At 42.7% G+C, this 18,666-nt stretch overlaps 1 protein-coding gene across 1 annotated transcript in view; it reads right to left on the reverse strand.

Moving 5' to 3' along the window:
- ghrhrb (growth hormone releasing hormone receptor b) overlaps window positions 1-18,666 on the reverse strand; it is a 68,175-nt gene that overhangs the window by 24,057 nt on the left and 25,452 nt on the right. Inside the window, exon 2 of the mRNA XM_080430694.1 lies at window positions 16,248-16,371. Coding sequence (XP_080286820.1) covers window positions 16,248-16,371 — 124 coding nt within the window. The remainder of the gene's footprint in view (window positions 1-16,247; window positions 16,372-18,666) is intronic.

Below are 18,666 nucleotides of genomic sequence, written 5' to 3' on the forward strand. Positions count from 1 at the left end.
GTGCATGCAAACAAACTGGGTATATCGGTATTTTCACTGTTATCCTTGAATTGAAAAGGTTTGGGAACCCCTGTACTGTAGTATTATATTTTCGATCAGAAGCTCTCAGATCGACATTATGAACAGTGACTTTATTTTCAGCCCTAGGCTGTATGTGTTGGGTGACCCTCTGCTCCTTGCTAATTGTAAGAGACCTGATGCGGAATGGATCCGGAACAGTATTATGGTGGGAAAACAGATCATAATGAGGGGGTGGAAGACATCAGGGGGAGCCTCTGTGCAGGATTGGCTGACTGAGCTGGGAAAGGTTGCAGCTTATGAGCGTCTATCTTACGGGATGCAAAACACATCAGAGGCGTTCGAACTGAAATGGGGGGAATATCTTATTTATATCGGGGGGGCATGAGGTCTTGGGCTTGCTCTGGGGCCCTTCTGCTTGTGCGGAGGGGCCCGAGGCTGACCTGGGGTCTCAACCCTCTTTGGGTAGTGATAGCTGAGGAGACCAGGCATGTCGTAGTGGCTCATAAATGCAATGTATTCTGTCATGTGATCGTGTTGTGGACTGAGTGAGAGAGGCTTCGTTTTGGGTCGAGACGTGCAATGCAAACCTATATTTGTCTCCGCCAGGTCGAAAGGCATGGCGAGAGTATGTTTTGCACCCTGTCCGTCCGTCCGTCCATGTGTGTGTCCGTCCGTGTGTGTGTCCGTCTGTGAACAGCTAATCTCCCGCACCGTTGGCTTGATCGCAGTGAAACTGTGCACACACACTCCCTGGATGCCAATTCAGAACCTCTGCCCCAAAATGTTCACATGGGCCTGTTATAGCGCCACCAGGAGGCCGCTTTTTGCAAAACACATTTTTTGACAGTACTCCTACAGACTTTGTCCAAACATCACGCAAATCGGTACACAGTATCTCTATAGTCATTAAACAAAACAGGTCTTTCAAATTTTTCATATTCCATCCTGATTGGCTAAAAATGGCTTCCAAAGTTTAAAGGAATGCTTCGTTTTGAACAAAATGCCTCAAATCATGAACACAGCATGCAATGTCCATGAAATTTTGCACGCACATTCCCACTATGCAGAGGGGGAAATGCCACTTGAAAAATTAAAAATCAGCCTCATGGTGGCGCTATAGCAGGCGGATTCATGTTTGTACCTATAACTTCACCGATCTGTGTAAAACTTTGTATGCGCACTCCATAGAGGTCAAGGAAAAACCTTTGCCCTGCATTTTTCACATCTGCCTTTTATAGCGCCACCAGGCGGCCGAGCTGTGTTAGATTTTTCATATTCCATTCTCATTGGCTAAGATTGACATCTAAAGTTTGCATCTAAAGTGGCTTGTTTTGAACAAAACTCTGCAAATCATGAACACACCGTCCGATTGCGGTCAAACTTTGCACGCACCTTCACACTATGTTGAGGAACAAATGCCACCCTTTTAACATTGGCCTGTTATAGCGCCACCAGCAGGTCTAATTTAGCAAAACACATGTTTTGCATAAAATGCCTCACGCCATGAATGCAGTGTCCGATTGTCGTGCAAGGCCTAATAAGAAATGGCACCCTTTTCACATTGGCCTATTATAGCGCCACCAGGAGGCCACAATAACCTACCTCACCTGGCGGAGACCTGTGCTCTGAGGAGCACTTTTTCTAGTTTATATTTTCTGTTTGTTTGGGTGTGTGTGTGTGTGCGCATAGGTTTGTGTGTACTACAGTGTGTATCGCAGTATGCATGAATGTATGCAGCACATGGATATACCTTTCTGTTTTGTTTCATTTGTTGTCTTAACGTGATTTTGTTGTTGTTGATGTTTTTTTGGGGGGGGGGGATATCTGTATAGTTTGGTTGTTGTTGTTGTTTTAGTTTTTTTTGTGTTTCCAGTCTCCAGTTGTGTCACTGTCTTAACTCTATAAACGCCATTGACTCGAAAACGCGTCAATTACTACTTAATCCACCCACGCCATTCACGCGTTTGACGCGTTGGATTTGCGTTCATTGTTTAATCTCTGATCGCGCTATGCTGCTTAAAATCCAATGTTATTCTCGAGTTCCACTTACTTCACCCATATCTGCATCCGGTTTCATGTCCTGGGTTCCGTTTCCGGTTTTTGATTATTTTCCCCCAGTCATTTTCGTCAAGAATAGGTAAACAAACGGTTTTTCACACGGTATGACAGACAAACGGACAGATTCTCTTCTATAATCTATGGTCTGGGTGACGATCAGTCATCGCCGTCGTGTATCACATCGTAATTTTGGCGATCAAAACAATCTGGGACGACGTCACTTCCGTTTTCATGTTTTTCCCTGTCTAATCGCTCAAGAAGGTAAACAGTGACCCCAGGAGCTGATCAGGCTGTCATGTGCTGCTCTCTAGTGGCGGATTTGTGCTGCGTCTTTATAAAACAGTCTGATCAATTATTTTCATGAAAATTTTCAAAAAATAAAAAAAACTCGAAAATTGCTGGCAATGGGGGAGTACTTTATGAAAATACAGTCAAAGAGTTAAAATGAAATATAAATCATTAAAAAAAAGAAGCTCTCATATTGAAACCCATTTATATTGTTATCAAAATGGGGCATTAAACATCTGGGGCATTAAAAATCTTTTGGAAAAAAGGGGGGCATTAAGCTTTTTCATGAAAAACATGGGCTTCTTCTGTGTCCCAACAGGCCTCTCGACATAGTAAGTAGGCTAGACTACCTGCCTTATGACACATCAAAGAATGTCATGTCACGTCAATCATAACTGCAGCGTTGAGCCCCAGCCTTTTTCAGTGGCAATATGGTAACTAATTACCCCTAATTAACATGTGTGTTGTGTTTGATTCCTGTCCTACAGTTCTGACTCAGATTTTGGATGAAACTTCACAGGTTGACAGTCAACCCAAAAGTATTTAATTTGTATTCATTTCTACTAATATTACATCTTTTGAAGGTACATCATGCGGGCAATATTTCATCTTTGATTATGTAAATGCAGACCATTTCCCACATGGGGGAGAGCAGCGCTTGCAGATTTTGTCTAAGGCTTTGCTGCAGTACGTAGGAATCTCTCTTGAGTGGCATTCTAGTTAGACACACTTGGATGCCTGGATACATGAATGGGCATTGCTGTTAATGAGAGTCACATTGTAGTGTGCTGCCGAGGTGGATAGAGCATGGGTATCTATGTATAATTTATAAGTATATATTTATATACTTATATGTGTGCACGCCACTTGCACTCCGACACCTAGATACATTTGTGCGTGCATTCTCTCTCTCTCTCTCTCTCTCTCTCTCTCTCTCTCTCTCTCTCTCTCTCTCTCTCTCTCTCTCTCTCTCTCTCTCTCTCTCTCTCTCTCTCTCTCTCTCTCTCTCTCTCTCTCTCTCTCTCTCTCTCTCTCTCTCTCTCTCTCTCTCTCTCTCTCTCTCTCTCTCTCTCTCTCTCTCTCTCTCTCTCTCTCTCTCTCTCTCTCTCTCTCCATCTCTCCATCGAGGACCTTGACTCTATCTTAATTATTCCATATCCATGTCAGGGTTACATATCGGTTATATGTAGGCTGAAGGTTAATGAAGAAAAGCCATTAAATCCATCTGTTTGACTAAGTACAAAGATGGAATATTTGCAGTTCCAGTTCTCATCTAATACTGATTAAGAAGGCAGGGAGGTGTCTGTGAGATTAGCTCAACGTCTAGACATTCAATTCCAACTATAAATTAACTCAGGTGGTTTATTCTCCTCCATGTAAATTACTTGCTTCTCTTGCTTTTGACACGTTTTATTTGAGTTTTCAATTCAACAAAGCCACTCATACAATTTTTATACTTTTCATACTTTTTTTAAAAATTGTATTTAATTTTTTTATTGTATTTTATGTTTTTCATTTTCCAAAAAAATATATTAAAAATAAATGAAAAAAGTAATTGAAAAAACACGGCCCCCTCACGCATTAGAAGGGCAGGATGAGTCACCAGAACCAAGGACTGGCGTTTTTGATGAATCTAACATGGTTAAAATGAATTTTGAAGTTACAATGGGTTTGCATAGGAAGGGGGCGTGTCTGATAAAATGAATATCAAATATCTAAATAATGAATCAAGCAACTTAAAAACTGTCTGGGGGGTTCACAAAGGCCTGAGTAGATGATAAAATGACCAAAAGTCTTTTTGAAAGTGAAATAAACCTTTAAGTTAAATGGCGAAAACTTTTGCACGTGCCTTTAATAATATTTTCTCCAGAAAAGATTTAGCTTTAAGAAATGTAAAACAAAGGATATTTACCACCATAAAAGTGGTGGCAGGACACTTTATACCACGTGCCACTGGCTGAAGTTAATCAACTAAATGACTTGCTTCTACTGGACCACTGATTGCCAAACATAAGGACGCAAGCTATCATTGGTTGAAGACCTGCTTTTATGAACGTATATAGCTTTCTTCCTTTTTTTTTTTTTTTTACCTTCCCTACACTTTTTGTATTGTTTTCCTTTCTTTTTAAAGAAAAAAATCCCCAAAAGTTTAAAAAGTGTTCAGAAATGTAACACTAATAAAGAACAAACTGGAAGATCTACTATCTGGTTATTTTCACTATTATCTTTTGGGTCTTGAATTGAAAAGGTTTGGGAACCCCTGTACTGTAGTATTATATTTCCGATCAGAAGCTGCCAGATGAAACCCATTCATATTGTTGTCAAAATCTGGGCATTGGAAAACAGGGGGGCATTAAGCTTTTTCATGAAAAATATGGGCTTCTTCTGTGTCCCAACAGGCCACTTCTCCAAAGTGAGTGACACCCACAGCCACAACACAAACCCACATTTAGAACAAACATGGAAAAATTCTCATTCTACTCTGCCACCAAAATGTGGAATGCCCTGACACCATCCATTAAAGGATGTGAATCACTGGTTTCTTTCAAAACTGGCCTGAAAAAAACATCTATCAGTAGACCACAAGGGGAGGTAAATGTAAATTCCCATCGAAAGGAGGTGTCATTACTGCCGGCACAGAGTACAAAACACTGATGCTGGCCTAAAAAGCAACCAAACATAATGGCACCCCCATATCTTCAAAGCCTGATCCAACCCTACAACCCTTCCTGCTCACTCAGATCAGCTAACACAGGGAAGCTATCACAACCTTCCCTAAAACATCCGGGACAACGCTCCACGCGTCCCAGACTCTTCTCCCTTCTGGCTCCGAAACTGTGCATGAACAAACTCCCCATTGCAGTTGGAACTGCAGACTCACATCTTCAGACTCCACCTTAGCCCGTAGCACTTGCCGTAGTGCACTTGCCTTAGCCTTGACGACCTTGCAGGCTTATGCAAAGGCTAAAATTTGATTTAGATAGCATGTTATGTAGACAGATGTCAGGTTCATTTGTAGACCTGGCATCCTATAGTGTGTATAGTTTCAATGAACAGATTATAGATTATTTTATATTATACTGTTTAGACTGATTATAGGTTCTTTGGTTTACCTATGATCCTAGATCACTATTTATATGCATTTGATGTATGACCTCGTGTTTACCTTGCTTACTGTAAATCGCTCTGGATTAAGAGCGTCTGCTAAATGCCTAAATTGTAATTCTGCAGTGCCGTCGTTTTTTTCTCCTTTGTACATAACTAGAGGTCCGGGCGCCCTTCGGGCGCACGGCCCGCTAGCCGCGCACGGGGCTCTAGCGAGGGCGTGGTTGCTTGTTTCTGGCGCACATCTGGCAACACTGACCTGTCTGCTTGTCTTTTCCCAACGTGGCAACCCAGACTGCCGAGCGGCTGCGTTGAGACACTGGCGTGTTTTAATGTTTTGTGTGGGATGTGCATGACATATTAGCGTGAGTGTGGTGTGATAGAGAGACATGAGCAAAGTGAAAGCAACGGCGGGGGTTGAAGCGAAGTGGTCGCGTGTGTTGTTGTTGTGGGGAGATTTCAATAGCGACTGCGTGGTGTTGTGTTCGGTTTAGCTCGGCGGTGGTCGGTGGAGGTGCTCACGCTAAAGGGAACAAAATGGTCTACCCGTAATGTTGTCCGGCTCGCGGTGTTTCGGTTGCGCTCGGCGGTGGTCGGTGGTGACGCTAGGGAACAACATGGTCGACCCGTAATGTTGTGAGTTTGTGCTGGCCGCAATTAATTATGCTCCGAGGAGGCAAATGTGTGGTGAGCAATGAAAAGTAGCCTACGCCACCCGTAAATTAATTGCGCGCGTTGTGGCTTGTGTTGTTAGTGACATGTGATATGTTGTTGTTGTGTTTACTGTGAAACAATGACATGGGGAAATTATGGCTTTTCATCTTTCCAATGTATTATAAGATAGTGTTTGCATTTGTTGATGACATGTATTATGGTAAAAAGTTTATGCTATGCTGATGAATTGAATGAATACATAGGACCACAATGGAAACAAGTCCCCAGGACCTTTTTGTGTTATCCTTTTAGCCTTAACGTCTTACTGTACCACGTGCTGTTTACATTTCTGACTAATACAGTATTCAATCAAGCAATCAAACTCTCGACATAGTAAGTAGGCTAGGCTACCTGTCTTATGATACATCAAAGAATGTCATGTCACGTTAATTGAAACTGCAGCGCTGAGCCCCAGGCCCCAGGCTCATAAAACAGCTCTCGCCCGCAAAGTTGGACCTTCCCTATCGCAACCATGTCCCTTGATCAGTATGACTTTGAATATGACTTCTGCATATATTTGTCATTAGTTCTGCTTACTGTTTGCACAATAATGTTGCGGAGCTCATATCGTTTCGTGAACTGGATGTGTCACATAATTAGCCCGTTACTCACGATGGACGCGCTGACGGGCTCTCCGGCTAATGAAAAGCCACTCTATTAGAATACAGACTATAGCACTGTGAAAGTGCACCGTGCTGTTGTTTGAAGTGGAGCGTCTGAATGCAGCTTTGTCGGGTGCCAACAGTTATTACACTAATTGATGCATTGTACAGTGGCAGGTTTGAAAGGAAGGCGGACGAATAGACCTCGTTTTCTATCTGGGCTTCCTCCGGCCTGATTTATACATGGTTGTAAAAATCCGGCATCAGGTGGTAATGTCTCTCTGTCCGAGTGTCCCGTACTTACTGAACCCATCAAGTGTAGAAGGGCCGATGCCTTGAAAACATAGCCTTGATTTCCGTGCTCAAGCTCTTGGATGTGTCTCTATATGTGTCTCTATTCCTTTATTTCTCAGTTGTCTCATTTGGACTGGTGATGGGGTCACCATGTCATCAAGAAGTTCACCTTCACTAATAGCTGAGCATCATATCCAGGGAGAGAATGAGGGTCAGGAGATATTATATGGGCCTACACATACACACAAAAACACACAGAACCAGTTGCTCGCATGCACTGAGCACGGACACGCACAGAGAATGAGCGAAAGACAGAGAGAGAGATAGAGAGAGAGCACTTCAGCAACAACATTAGCGGATGAAGGATTTAAGATGTTCTTGATCTTGTGAGCTCGTAGATTGGCAAGATTCAGCGAAGATATTTGGTGTAGAAGTAAAGAGGCTGGGGTGTAGTAGTATAGATTCCCTGGGGTCAACAAAGTATATAGGGATTAATTGGTTAAAGGCTGAGACAGGTAAGCACACACAGTCATGTCTGCCATAGCATTCAGCTTCAGCAGGCCTCATGACGGCACACAGTGAGACCGTCGTTCATGGGGTTTGTGAGGGGTGCCTTCTCCGAGCTGCACATTTGATGTGTATCCGTGACAAAGGGGAATTAGATTGACCAAAGGTGGAGTGCATGTTTCATCTGTCCCATTACCCGCCTCCTATATCCCTCCTTTACATCCTACATATATCCTATATATCCTCCTCTCAGGCTTTAGTTTCTGTTGGCCGAGTGTAGCATTTGTCTTCCGTCTTTTCATGTACGAAAGAGCAATAGGCTTGGTTGTTAACATTGTTAGCAATATTGCAGCTCAAAGCTCTCTATGGGGACATACAATGTTCTCCCTCACAACAAGTGACATTATTAAGATTGAGGGGGGAGATGCGGAGTGGGAAGGATAGTGAGGGAAGAGAGAAGCTTTTGCAGTATTATTCAGTGTAATGATGTTGTTCTTATACCCATGAGGAAAAATACTGATAAGGGCAGAGCTTTGGTATACAGTACATGTCAGTATCAGACAAGTCAGACAACTGGCTTTGTAAAAGCATGCCAGGTCTTGTTTTAACCAATGGATAATGATTACGGAAACCCAGAATTCTTTCAAATATTTAGACTACACGTCCTCCCTGGGTTCTCTCTATCTATATCTCTCTTTGCTCTCTCTCTTCTGTAGCTTCCCAACTCCAAAAGCAACACCAACCATACCAACGAATCCACAAACTAGGTTTCCACCGACCAGAATTAGATTGATAAAAGCAATATCGCAGCAAGTGATGCATGCCATCTCTCTGAATGTTGACGTGTCGTGCATCGCAATAATGAACCAGTGGAAACTTGGTGGGTGTCGAGGCGGACAGGGTCGATTCTGGCAGATACAAGGTGGACACAAACAATAAATAATAGGTTCTATAGAGACCACACACACACGCACTCCCGTTGTTCAGGCACATGCTGTGTTCTCTGCAATGCTATAATTGGATATGATAATGACAACGGTGGCCACATGGAGACGAGAGAGGGCAGGAGAGCCATGGTGACCCATGATCCATGGAAATGCCAAACGAGGAGCTTTAAAGCCACATTTAAACAAGCCCAAACACGCACACGCACACACGCACACACGCACACACACACACACACACACACACACACACACACACACACACACACACACACACAACACGGGTTTGGTGAGGTTTTATTAATTAATTTGAGTTAAGGTTAGTATTGTTTGGTTTAAGCCTGGGTTTGGTGTATTTAAAGGGTAATTTCAGCCATTTAGACCTATATCTAATTTGTCTCTTACATACCTGTTGTACTTGGACCAGCATAGACTATTAGCTTCGGAGACAGCTGTCAGCAACAAGAGGTTACAAACAGGAGCTACACTAGGTCTTTCTAGTAACAAGCTGTCCAATCAGTCTATGTCAAAATAGCCTCGATCTCCAGGCTTTTATTTTCTTTTGCGTTTTGCTCAAAAATAAGAGCCTGGACCAGCCTGTTGACGTTCCTGGAATAGGAAGTGAGTGATTTCCCCAACCGACCAGAGTGTGGGCGTCGCTCCAAATGTTGTGACGTCAGGGCTCTAAATGCTGCACATTGGGGAGGAGGAGGGGCGTGGGGGCGGGAGCACAGATCGGTGAACTAATGGGATTTTGAACCCGCCCCTCTAGACAGGATATCAGACGCGCTAGGGCAGCCTAATGTCAAAATAACTCCCCAATATTCAGTCTGTGTTCAGTCAAGAGCAAGACATGCTGGCCTCTATGGAATCCAAGTGACTGAAAACAGTCGTGGCGACAGAGAGCGTTAATCCAGGGGATGTTCTGAGAGCAGTTGCTCAAAACAAAAACAAAATATTGTTGTAACTTGTGAATTAACAGACATACGATTGAGCTGCGATGAACCAGCACAGCATTTCACAACATTCCACAGCATTGTGTATATTAGCCAGAGTTAGGTCATAGTAGGGATGGCCAAATGGAGACATTTTATTAACCGGTTGCCGTTAGGCCTTACAGATTAATTAATCATTAACCGTTAAGGAAATGTGTTCCCAAAAAAAAGCACTATTTGCAAATTAAAAAAAGAAAAATACACAGTTTTTTTAAATCCCAAACACCACTTCTCTTTGCTCCCGCTTCTTTTTGTGTTTACTAGTGTTAGTTTAGTGGAAGTCACGTGTGGTTGCAGGTGTAGACTTGGCCCTTCAAAATAAAACGTTTTTTTTTTGTTTTTTTTGCTCCGTTTTGAAAAAAAATGCCTCAAATTATGAACACAGCGTGCAATTTCAGGCCAATTCGTGTTTATACCTAACTGCACCGATCTATGTAAAACTTTGTATGCGCACTCCCTAGCGGCCAAAGAAAAACTTTTTTTTGTTTTGCAAAACAATTTTAGTCCAAAAATCTGTACACAGTATCTCTATAGTCAAGTGATCAAGACGGATCCGTCCGATTTTTCATATTCCATCCTGATTGGTGAATTCAGGAACATTGCTGGCCCTCAATAACCTACCTGAGTGCTCCGAGGAGCACTTTTTCTAGTTTTGTCTTATTTCACTTAGCCTGTATTCTCTTTGTTTGGTACAATTGAACAAACATTATACAATTCAAGTCTTTCTATTAGTTGTTATTCATTAATCTAAAGTTTGCTTAGTTAACATCTAGGGGCAACATCCAAAAGGGCAAAATAGTCTTTAGAATTGAGACACAACCATGTAAAAATGAATGGACAAAGTGACGCAATTGGTTTCTACAGACAGTAAATGAAGCCGATTTTTCAGCTATTTGAAATCCGCCATCTTAAATATACACAAAAAAGCAACCGGAAATCAATCCCTAAATGAATGCTATTGGTTGGTAGCTTGTCAGTCAAGAGCGGGGGCGGGGAATGAATGCTATTGGTTGTGTAGCTTGTCAATCAAATCATCCCGACCTTAATTTACCAAAACGCATATTATGCTGATTGAAAGAAGACTTTAAACTAGCGACTGGAATCAGTATTATGACAATGTTTATTAAGGTAAGAAAATCAAGTCTAAAGTTCGTCAAAAACCCATCCGCTTGCATTTTTTTTTTAAATCTTTCAGGCACCAGCAGGGGTAAAACAGCAAAACTACAGGCCATTCATATGAACTGTCACTTGAACTCACTTCCTGATTAGACTCAATGTACAACTCTCAAGCTGGCCCCTTTGGACACAACACAATGTGTTATTGACAGATGAGATGTGATCAAGACGGACCTGTCCGATTTTTCATATTCCATCCAAGGTTGGCTCCCAAAGTTTTCAGGTGCGGCCCGTTTTGAACAAAATGCCTCAAATCATGAACGCAGCGTCCGATTGCGATTGCCGTGAAACTTTGCACACACATTCCCACTAAGCCGATCCCATTTTTTTTTTTATCTCCTCATGGTGGTGCTACACTAGCCTGGCATTGGCCACATGGATTCACTCTCACGTTCCTCCCCGGTATCAGTCTGGACTTCGGCCCATAGGGAGCGAGTTGAGGGAGATGATTTTGATGCTTTTCATTGTTGTACGGACAGCAGGTGAAACGCAGTCACTGATTGGCCAGATCTTTTTCTGATTTCTCATACTTGCTCCCTATGGGCCGAAGCCCAGACTGATACCGGGGAGGAACGTGAGAGTGAATCCAAGTTATCAGTCTGGCCAATGCCAGGCTAGTGCTACAACAGCTAGGGTTGCCAACATTCCTGTATTAGCCGGGACGCCCCGTATTTTGACTAAAAGAGGCGCATCCTGTACGGGACTTCACTTGTCCTGGTAAAGGGAAGATGCATATAAAAAATGAAAAATTATGTGCGTCTGCCTGCCTATGTGTTTGTGTGCTGTATGCGAAGGGCGATAGGGCCCTGGGGGTGCCTCTCTGTTGACAGGACAGGCTCAGTGTGTGCGCTCGCGTGTGCTTGTATGAGACTTTCCTCATTGTGTTTGTGGAAAAATGTGCGCTGGTGGTGCCTGTGAGCGAGCGAAGAGAAGATAGAGAGGCAGATGCCCCGGCCCTCCTAAACAGTGGGAAGAAAAACTGTGTTAAGCCTGCTGCCCGTGAGTGGAGATGTGTCAGAGCCTTCTGCACCTTGTGTCGTACGGACACAAGGACTCTGTCTGACTCTGTAGCACATTAGAACTCCCTCTAACTAGGACCAGACCAGAGCTATGTATGTCAGAGGGAGGTTTCATTACTTAATACCATTTTTTAAATATATATTTTTTAACATTTTGGACAAAATAGCCAATTGTACATCGAGGTGCCCAGATGTCCCTAGTGCCCACCCGTCCTGTATCCGATTTGAACATGCTTGTAGAACATTTCACATTTAAGGCCTGATTTCAACAATTGCTATAAAATCTGTGTATGTCATTATGGCATAAACTATAAGTTGAAGGGTACATGTTGGAGGTTCAAATCATGTACAGCCTACTTATTTCATACCCTTTTCCAAAGCATACTTTTATTATATACTTTTTCCCATTTTGCAAACAACTGCCAATGTCAAACTGCAAAACATACATACATACACAATACATATCTGATGTATGGAAGAACTGCATTTAATTTCCTTGTGATTGTGGTCTGAATGGTGTGATGTAGAAGCCTAATGCAGGTGTAAGACCAATGTGTTTGTATTGTGTTATAGGTATAATGCATAGTTTTCTATGCATTTCAGGGGTTTTGGGGGGTTTGACCCCCAAAAAGGATTTCTGCCGCGCGCCCAGGATGTGTCCCTTATTTCAATCTCTGGGTGTTGGCAACCCTAACAACAGCCCACTTCACCTTTTGGCCTATAACTTGAACAGTAGGTCATACAATCAACATCTTTCCCCCCTGGATTCCTTGGATCATGACGCAATTTATAAGCCCTGTTTGTGCCAGATTACAGTACAATTTTCTTCAAAACACACTTTTTGCTACAACTCCTACAGACTTAGTCAACTCACACAAATCGGTACACATTATTTCTGGGGTCATGTGATCAAGATGTATGATATTGATTTTTCAGATCCCATTCCATGTGGCTATGACCACAGTTTGCGGGCCCTGGCTAGGCAACCCTGCCTGGCGGAAACCTGTGCTCAGAGGAGCACACTTTTCTAGTTACTCATGGTTTCGATCCGGTAAATATCCATTAACATGCACGCCTCTGACCATGCTGCTACCCTCTTTAATATTCCTCTAGCGCCTGCGGTCTCCACCCCGAGAGGCCCCTGGCGCATCACTCCACAGACATGGAGAATTTCTGCAACACCTATAAGGCTTCTAAGCAGCTTGATCTGCTATTCCTCATGTTCTGTGAAGGAGCTGACTACTACTCTGACGTTCCTCTGCATCCTAGACACTGTAACCCCCCTTAATACTTAACCACCACCATGGTTTAATGACCATGTCCAGAGTATAAGAAGGTCATAGACATGCTCGCTGAACTTAAATGTAAAGCCACCATATTACTTTGTAATCACACTGCCATGAAGGTGCTTTTAAAAGAGCTGAACAACACCAAAAAAAGCCCAAAACTTATTTTCAGCTTTTCACCAAGATGAAATATCCCACCCAATTAAAATGGCTTGCATCTCAGACTTGCTCAATTAATATCCTGTCTGACGTTGACCTCTACACGTGTGTACTTCACAGAAGGAAGTGCACAGTGTCAGGGGACTCTACGTTATTTTGTATTCTAGACTTTGTCCCTAAACCTCTCACCCTTCAACTCTGGACAGCTGTGTGTAAATACATGAATATTCATGTGAGCTGAGTTCGTTAGCGATAGCATTACAATCAGGGGAAGTATTTGAATGGAGGTTTTTAATTTAATTTTTTCATCCAAGCCTACTTCAAGGTTCTTCATCCCTCTCTGGCAGAGCCATCATGCTTTAGTGTGTTTGTGCGTGCATGCGTGCGTGCGTGTCAGTGTGTCTCTTTTTGTGTCTTATAATCTGCACGCATCCTGTGTTGCTTGCGTTGTTTTGGTGTGTGCATGTGTGTTCACGTCATATGCATGTCTTTTTCTGTGACTGTTCGCGTATGTATGTATGTGTGTGTGTGTGTGTGTGTGTGTGTGTGTGTGTGTGTGTGTGTGTGTGTGTGTGTGTGTGTGTGTGTGTGTGTGTGTGTGTGTGTGTGTGTGTGTGTGTGTGTGTGTGTGTGTGTGTGTGTGTGCGTGTGTGCGTGTGTGTGTGCGTGTGTGCGTGTGTGCGTGTGTGCTCTTGTGCTCGGCATGGCATTTGGGACCAGCTGGTCCAGCGGTCCCTCTGGACAGTCCCGTGTGCCGAGCCTGACACCCTCAACTCCCCTCGACCAGTTCAGGCTCCAGTGGGTTTGTACATGCCTCCTGGTACTGTAATTGTCACATCTTGCTCGGAATGATCACAGCAAATGGTGACAAATGATGCAATCAATTCAGAGTGATGCACAGCTGTGGAGCTCATATCATCCGTCCCAGGGGCGTTATTATGCATCCCACTTCAGTTCTAGGCAGAACCCGCTGTGATTGGCCAGTAGTCGCTGTGATTGACAGTTCTCGTTTTTGCAACTATGCCTATTCCTAACCTTAACCCTAACCCTAACCTCAGTAAAACTATGAGTAAACCTAACCCTAACCCCAGTAAGACTATGCCTAAACCTAACCTTAACCCTAACCCTAACCTCAGTAAAACTATGCCTAAACCTAACCCTAACCCCAGTAAGACTATGCCTAAACCTAACCTTAACCCTAACCCTAACCTCAGTAAAACTATGCCTGCCAGGGAGCCAATCAGACGGGTAAGGCGGGTCTATATCCTATAGCGTTGGTGGGATTCCTAATCACGCGTCCCAGGGGTAAGCAGATGACTGGATACCTTTCACTATGCACCTTCTCAGTCACACCGGAGAGCTGGGATGGGAGGAGAGGGAACTATATTTGCCTAATGGGGAGGAGGGGTATACTCGCCTGGAATGAACCCCACTGAATGCTCCATCTCATAAATCACAGATTTTTGAAAGTGGGTGCTGCGGCCCCCACAGGCCATTAAATTGCAGAAACTTGTCGGGTTTGGTTATGACTATTTGGGGGCCTTGGCATGGAGAAGTTTGGGAACTCACAACACTATACGTTCTCACCAAATCACCTCTCAAAAAGTTTAAAAATACTTTTAATAAAGTCTTTGTTTTGTCCTAAGCGATCATGGGGGCTACACCGCCCCCACGATTTCCAGTGGGACTGTGCCATTTTGTCCATATCCGTAAGCTTTTCGAAAACTAATGAGCCAGCTACCAACTTCTAATTATCACAATGTTCCCAGCATATTTCTATCCGCTTAATCACATATAAAGAGAAGCCCAGACCTACTCAATACCTTCACCACAACAGTCCTCCTTACGGTTGGACTGTTGCGGTGGAGGCATTGGGGAGGTGATAATTAATGAGTTTCCATTGATTCATTCAGCGGATTCACCTGTTTCCTGAGCGGCAGAGATGAGCTGGGAGTGCTCCAGGTTGAGTTAAAGGAGTAGTTCACCCAAAAAATGACTTATTTTCTATCAATTGCACACCCCATAAAGCCTTGAATCCATGGATTTATTTTAGTTTTTGTCGCATTCCTAAGCCAATAATTTGATTCCCGTCTCCTACCGGCTTATGTATCCGGTAGGAGACACAAAGTAGATTATTTGTGTCTCCTACCGGATACACACCCGGTCATCAAATTATTGGCTGAAGAATGCCACAAAAACAAAAATAAATCCATGAATTCAAGGCTTCATGGGGTGTGCAATTGATAGAAAATAAGTCATTTTTTGGGTGAACTCTTCCTTTAAGTACCAGAGATCTCCATACCTGACTCATTTCCCTGATTGGTTTTCAGTTGCTTGGCCACTGCTTCTTATTTGTTCTCTGAAGACTGTGATTGGCAACTGATAGCTACATATGGGGCTGTGTCCACCCTCCACCAAGGCATTTTTTTTCCTGAGTACAGCATATGTTTTGAATTGTTTACAATGGGAGCACCCTGTATTTACAGTACATTATATTACAAACGTCAGCAGCGGGACAAGTCACTGAGAGCGTCTGCTGCACTGAGCTGTGCACATTTGCAGTTTTTTATCTGATCATCGAGAGTTGAACATTTTTAAACTCATAACTGTTATCACTGAAAAATCGTGCCGTCCGCTTTGGTTAACAGATGGCCTAAAGGAAGAATCCGGGTACATGTCTGTCTGAGCATGGAGGCTTGATTTGTTTTCTCTTTGAGGGCCGTAGGGTTTAATTCCACCTTTGTTTGCATTGTATCCTACATTGTAAATGGTAGTGTTCATTTAGATCTGAGTGTACAGTGTACGACTGTACGTGGTTCCATCCATGTGTACATTCAAAATGTAATTAACACAATTTCACCATGTATATTTGTGCAAGTTATACTCTTAACCAGAAGCTGAAGTAGGTAAACCTATCTGATCAAAATGCACTAAACTGAACACACACACACACACACACACAAACACACAAACACACAAACACAAACACACACACACACACACACACACACACACACACACACACACACACACACACACACACACACACACACACACACACACACACACACACACCGACCTGTCCTACTGTCGGAGTGGTTGCGTGGTTGCGTGGTTGCCTCCTGTCTTCGTATCTGTAGACATGCCTCCTGAGCCATCATGTGCTGCAGAACCAAAGCACAGTCTGGATGAATGGCCTCTACCTGAGGAAGAAAGACAAGAAAACCTTCTCAACTCCACTGCTGTACATGGTAAAATCCTCATGCATGGTATAGTAGTCAAATTTAATTGTGTAAAAGAGTATAACAATGTGGCCAAAAACAACAACTAGATATTTTCCCCCACTTTTTACCAGGTTGTCAAACCTGGTCTATATTTACACTCCCTAGTCCTGTCTTGTTTGTTAGTCCTGACTTTTGTGTGACTTTTTGCTCATTGGCTGGTCCTTTAGCCAATGAGGGCTCAATGTCCTCTCAGAATATGGGATCTAAAGACGACCCGCAATACGGTGTTCGGCCACTGTATGTATCTCTATGAACTGTGGCGCTCATTTGGCCTTTCAACGTTGCCATGTTTAGTCAGAGAAATAAGCAACCATATGGGATCTAAAAACGTTGCCATGTTTAGTGAGAGAAATAAGCAACCTGGTATAATATTTTTTCAAATATCTTGTTTTTTTGTACATGCACTGAATAGTTTGACGGATTGGGCAAAGATCTAGCCATGTTACTAACCCTAGCCTTGGCACTAGTACCTAAATCAGACTTTGATAAGAGAATTAGTGTGCATATGAATGCATGGCTAGTATGTGTTTATGTGCATCTGTACCATACTGATACACAGTAAAATCCTCAATGTTACTTGATTCAAATGTAACCAAATTGTTATACATTTGTACAGAGTTAATTTAACACGAGGATTTTTCTATGTATTTCCTGCCTGTCTGACAGACGGTAACACTACAGGTGTGGGTGTGACCTTTGACTACCATTCACAGTACTGCTGAGATTACTTCTTATTGTGACGGGTCAGAGCTGCCTGACCCCTCACAAGGAACAGCTCATCATGCAATTACACCCCAGCTTTTAAATTGCACCTACTGTATGCTTGTGTGTGTGTGCGTGTGCGTGTGCGTGTGCGTGTGTGTGTGTGCGTGTGTGCGTGTGCGTGTGCGTGTGCGTGTGCGTGTGCGTGTGCGTGTGCGTGCGTGCGTGCGTGTATTGTGTGTGTACTGAATGAGTGGGTAGGAGTTTTGTGCCTGTACGTACGTATGTGTGCGTAGATATGTATGCATCCATACTACCTACTATAGAAATTATAGATTTTATTTTTTACATATTATACTACATCCACAATCACCCACATACACGTCCCGACACTTATTTCCTTTCTTTTATTTACACAGGACTACCCTCCCTTAACTACCCCCCCTCCGCCACCCCTTCCTACAATCCCACCCTCCTGTTGGTTCCATCATGACTCCAGCAGAAATGACACTCCACATAATACAATGAATACATACAGGCTCTGATGACAACATAAAAATGTAAGCAAATTATAAGCACCAATTTCTACAGCACCCATAGTTTCAATTTTTTTTAACACTGACTGGTAAGGAAATTGTGGAATCATCATTTAATAATGTTGATTGTTAGACATTTTAGACATTTTCACCAAACTCTCTGTTCCTAATTTTTTTACTTAATATTTGTACTTTTGATTTGAAAATTTTATTGGAGGATAAACCCCTTGAGATGCAGCATCTCGTCTTCCAGGGGGTCCTCAGGCACAACACACAAACACTGACACAAAACAATCACATAACATACAACAACAACAAAACATACACATAAGGGCTCTCACACCATCCCAGACCAGTCTACATCTGTTATGCCATAATAAAAATAATAAAAAATGAAAAAATAAAATAATAATAAAACAGTCCATTATGAAATCAAATTCAACAAGAATACATGGCAACATATGTCATTTCCAGTCCGAAGTCAAAACCCATAGCCCCCCAAGCCGACTCCGCGAACCCCGATTGTCTTTCCGCTAAGCCAACTTTATGAATTTAAAAGCAAGAACAGTTAGATTTTAGGGAATCAAGCAGAGATATTTTGAAAACAGAAAATGAAATAATTGATCTAAGTAAAGTGGATAAATTGTTCCAATCAGAAGGTGCTTTAAACTTAAAAGAACGTCTCCCAATTTCTTTGTTTATACCGACAGGTACCTCAAAAACAGGTTGTTGTGTATGTCTTAATGGGTATCTTGAACTGAACGGACGTAAAAGCTCTTTCAAATAAGAAGGATAATTAAAGTAAATACATTTAAAAACAAAAAGCAACCAATGAAAATGTCTCCTATCATGAGGAGATAACCAGTTTAACGTATCATACAGAACACAGTGATGTGTACTGTAAGGACACCGGAGTACAAATCTACATATATTATTGTAAACTACATTTAACGAATGAAGATGTGTCTCAGAGGTG

Source organism: Gymnoscopelus braueri (genome assembly GCF_963280865.1).
Source record: "Gymnoscopelus braueri genome assembly, chromosome: 6".
Taxonomy (NCBI): domain Eukaryota; kingdom Metazoa; phylum Chordata; class Actinopteri; order Myctophiformes; family Myctophidae; genus Gymnoscopelus; species Gymnoscopelus braueri.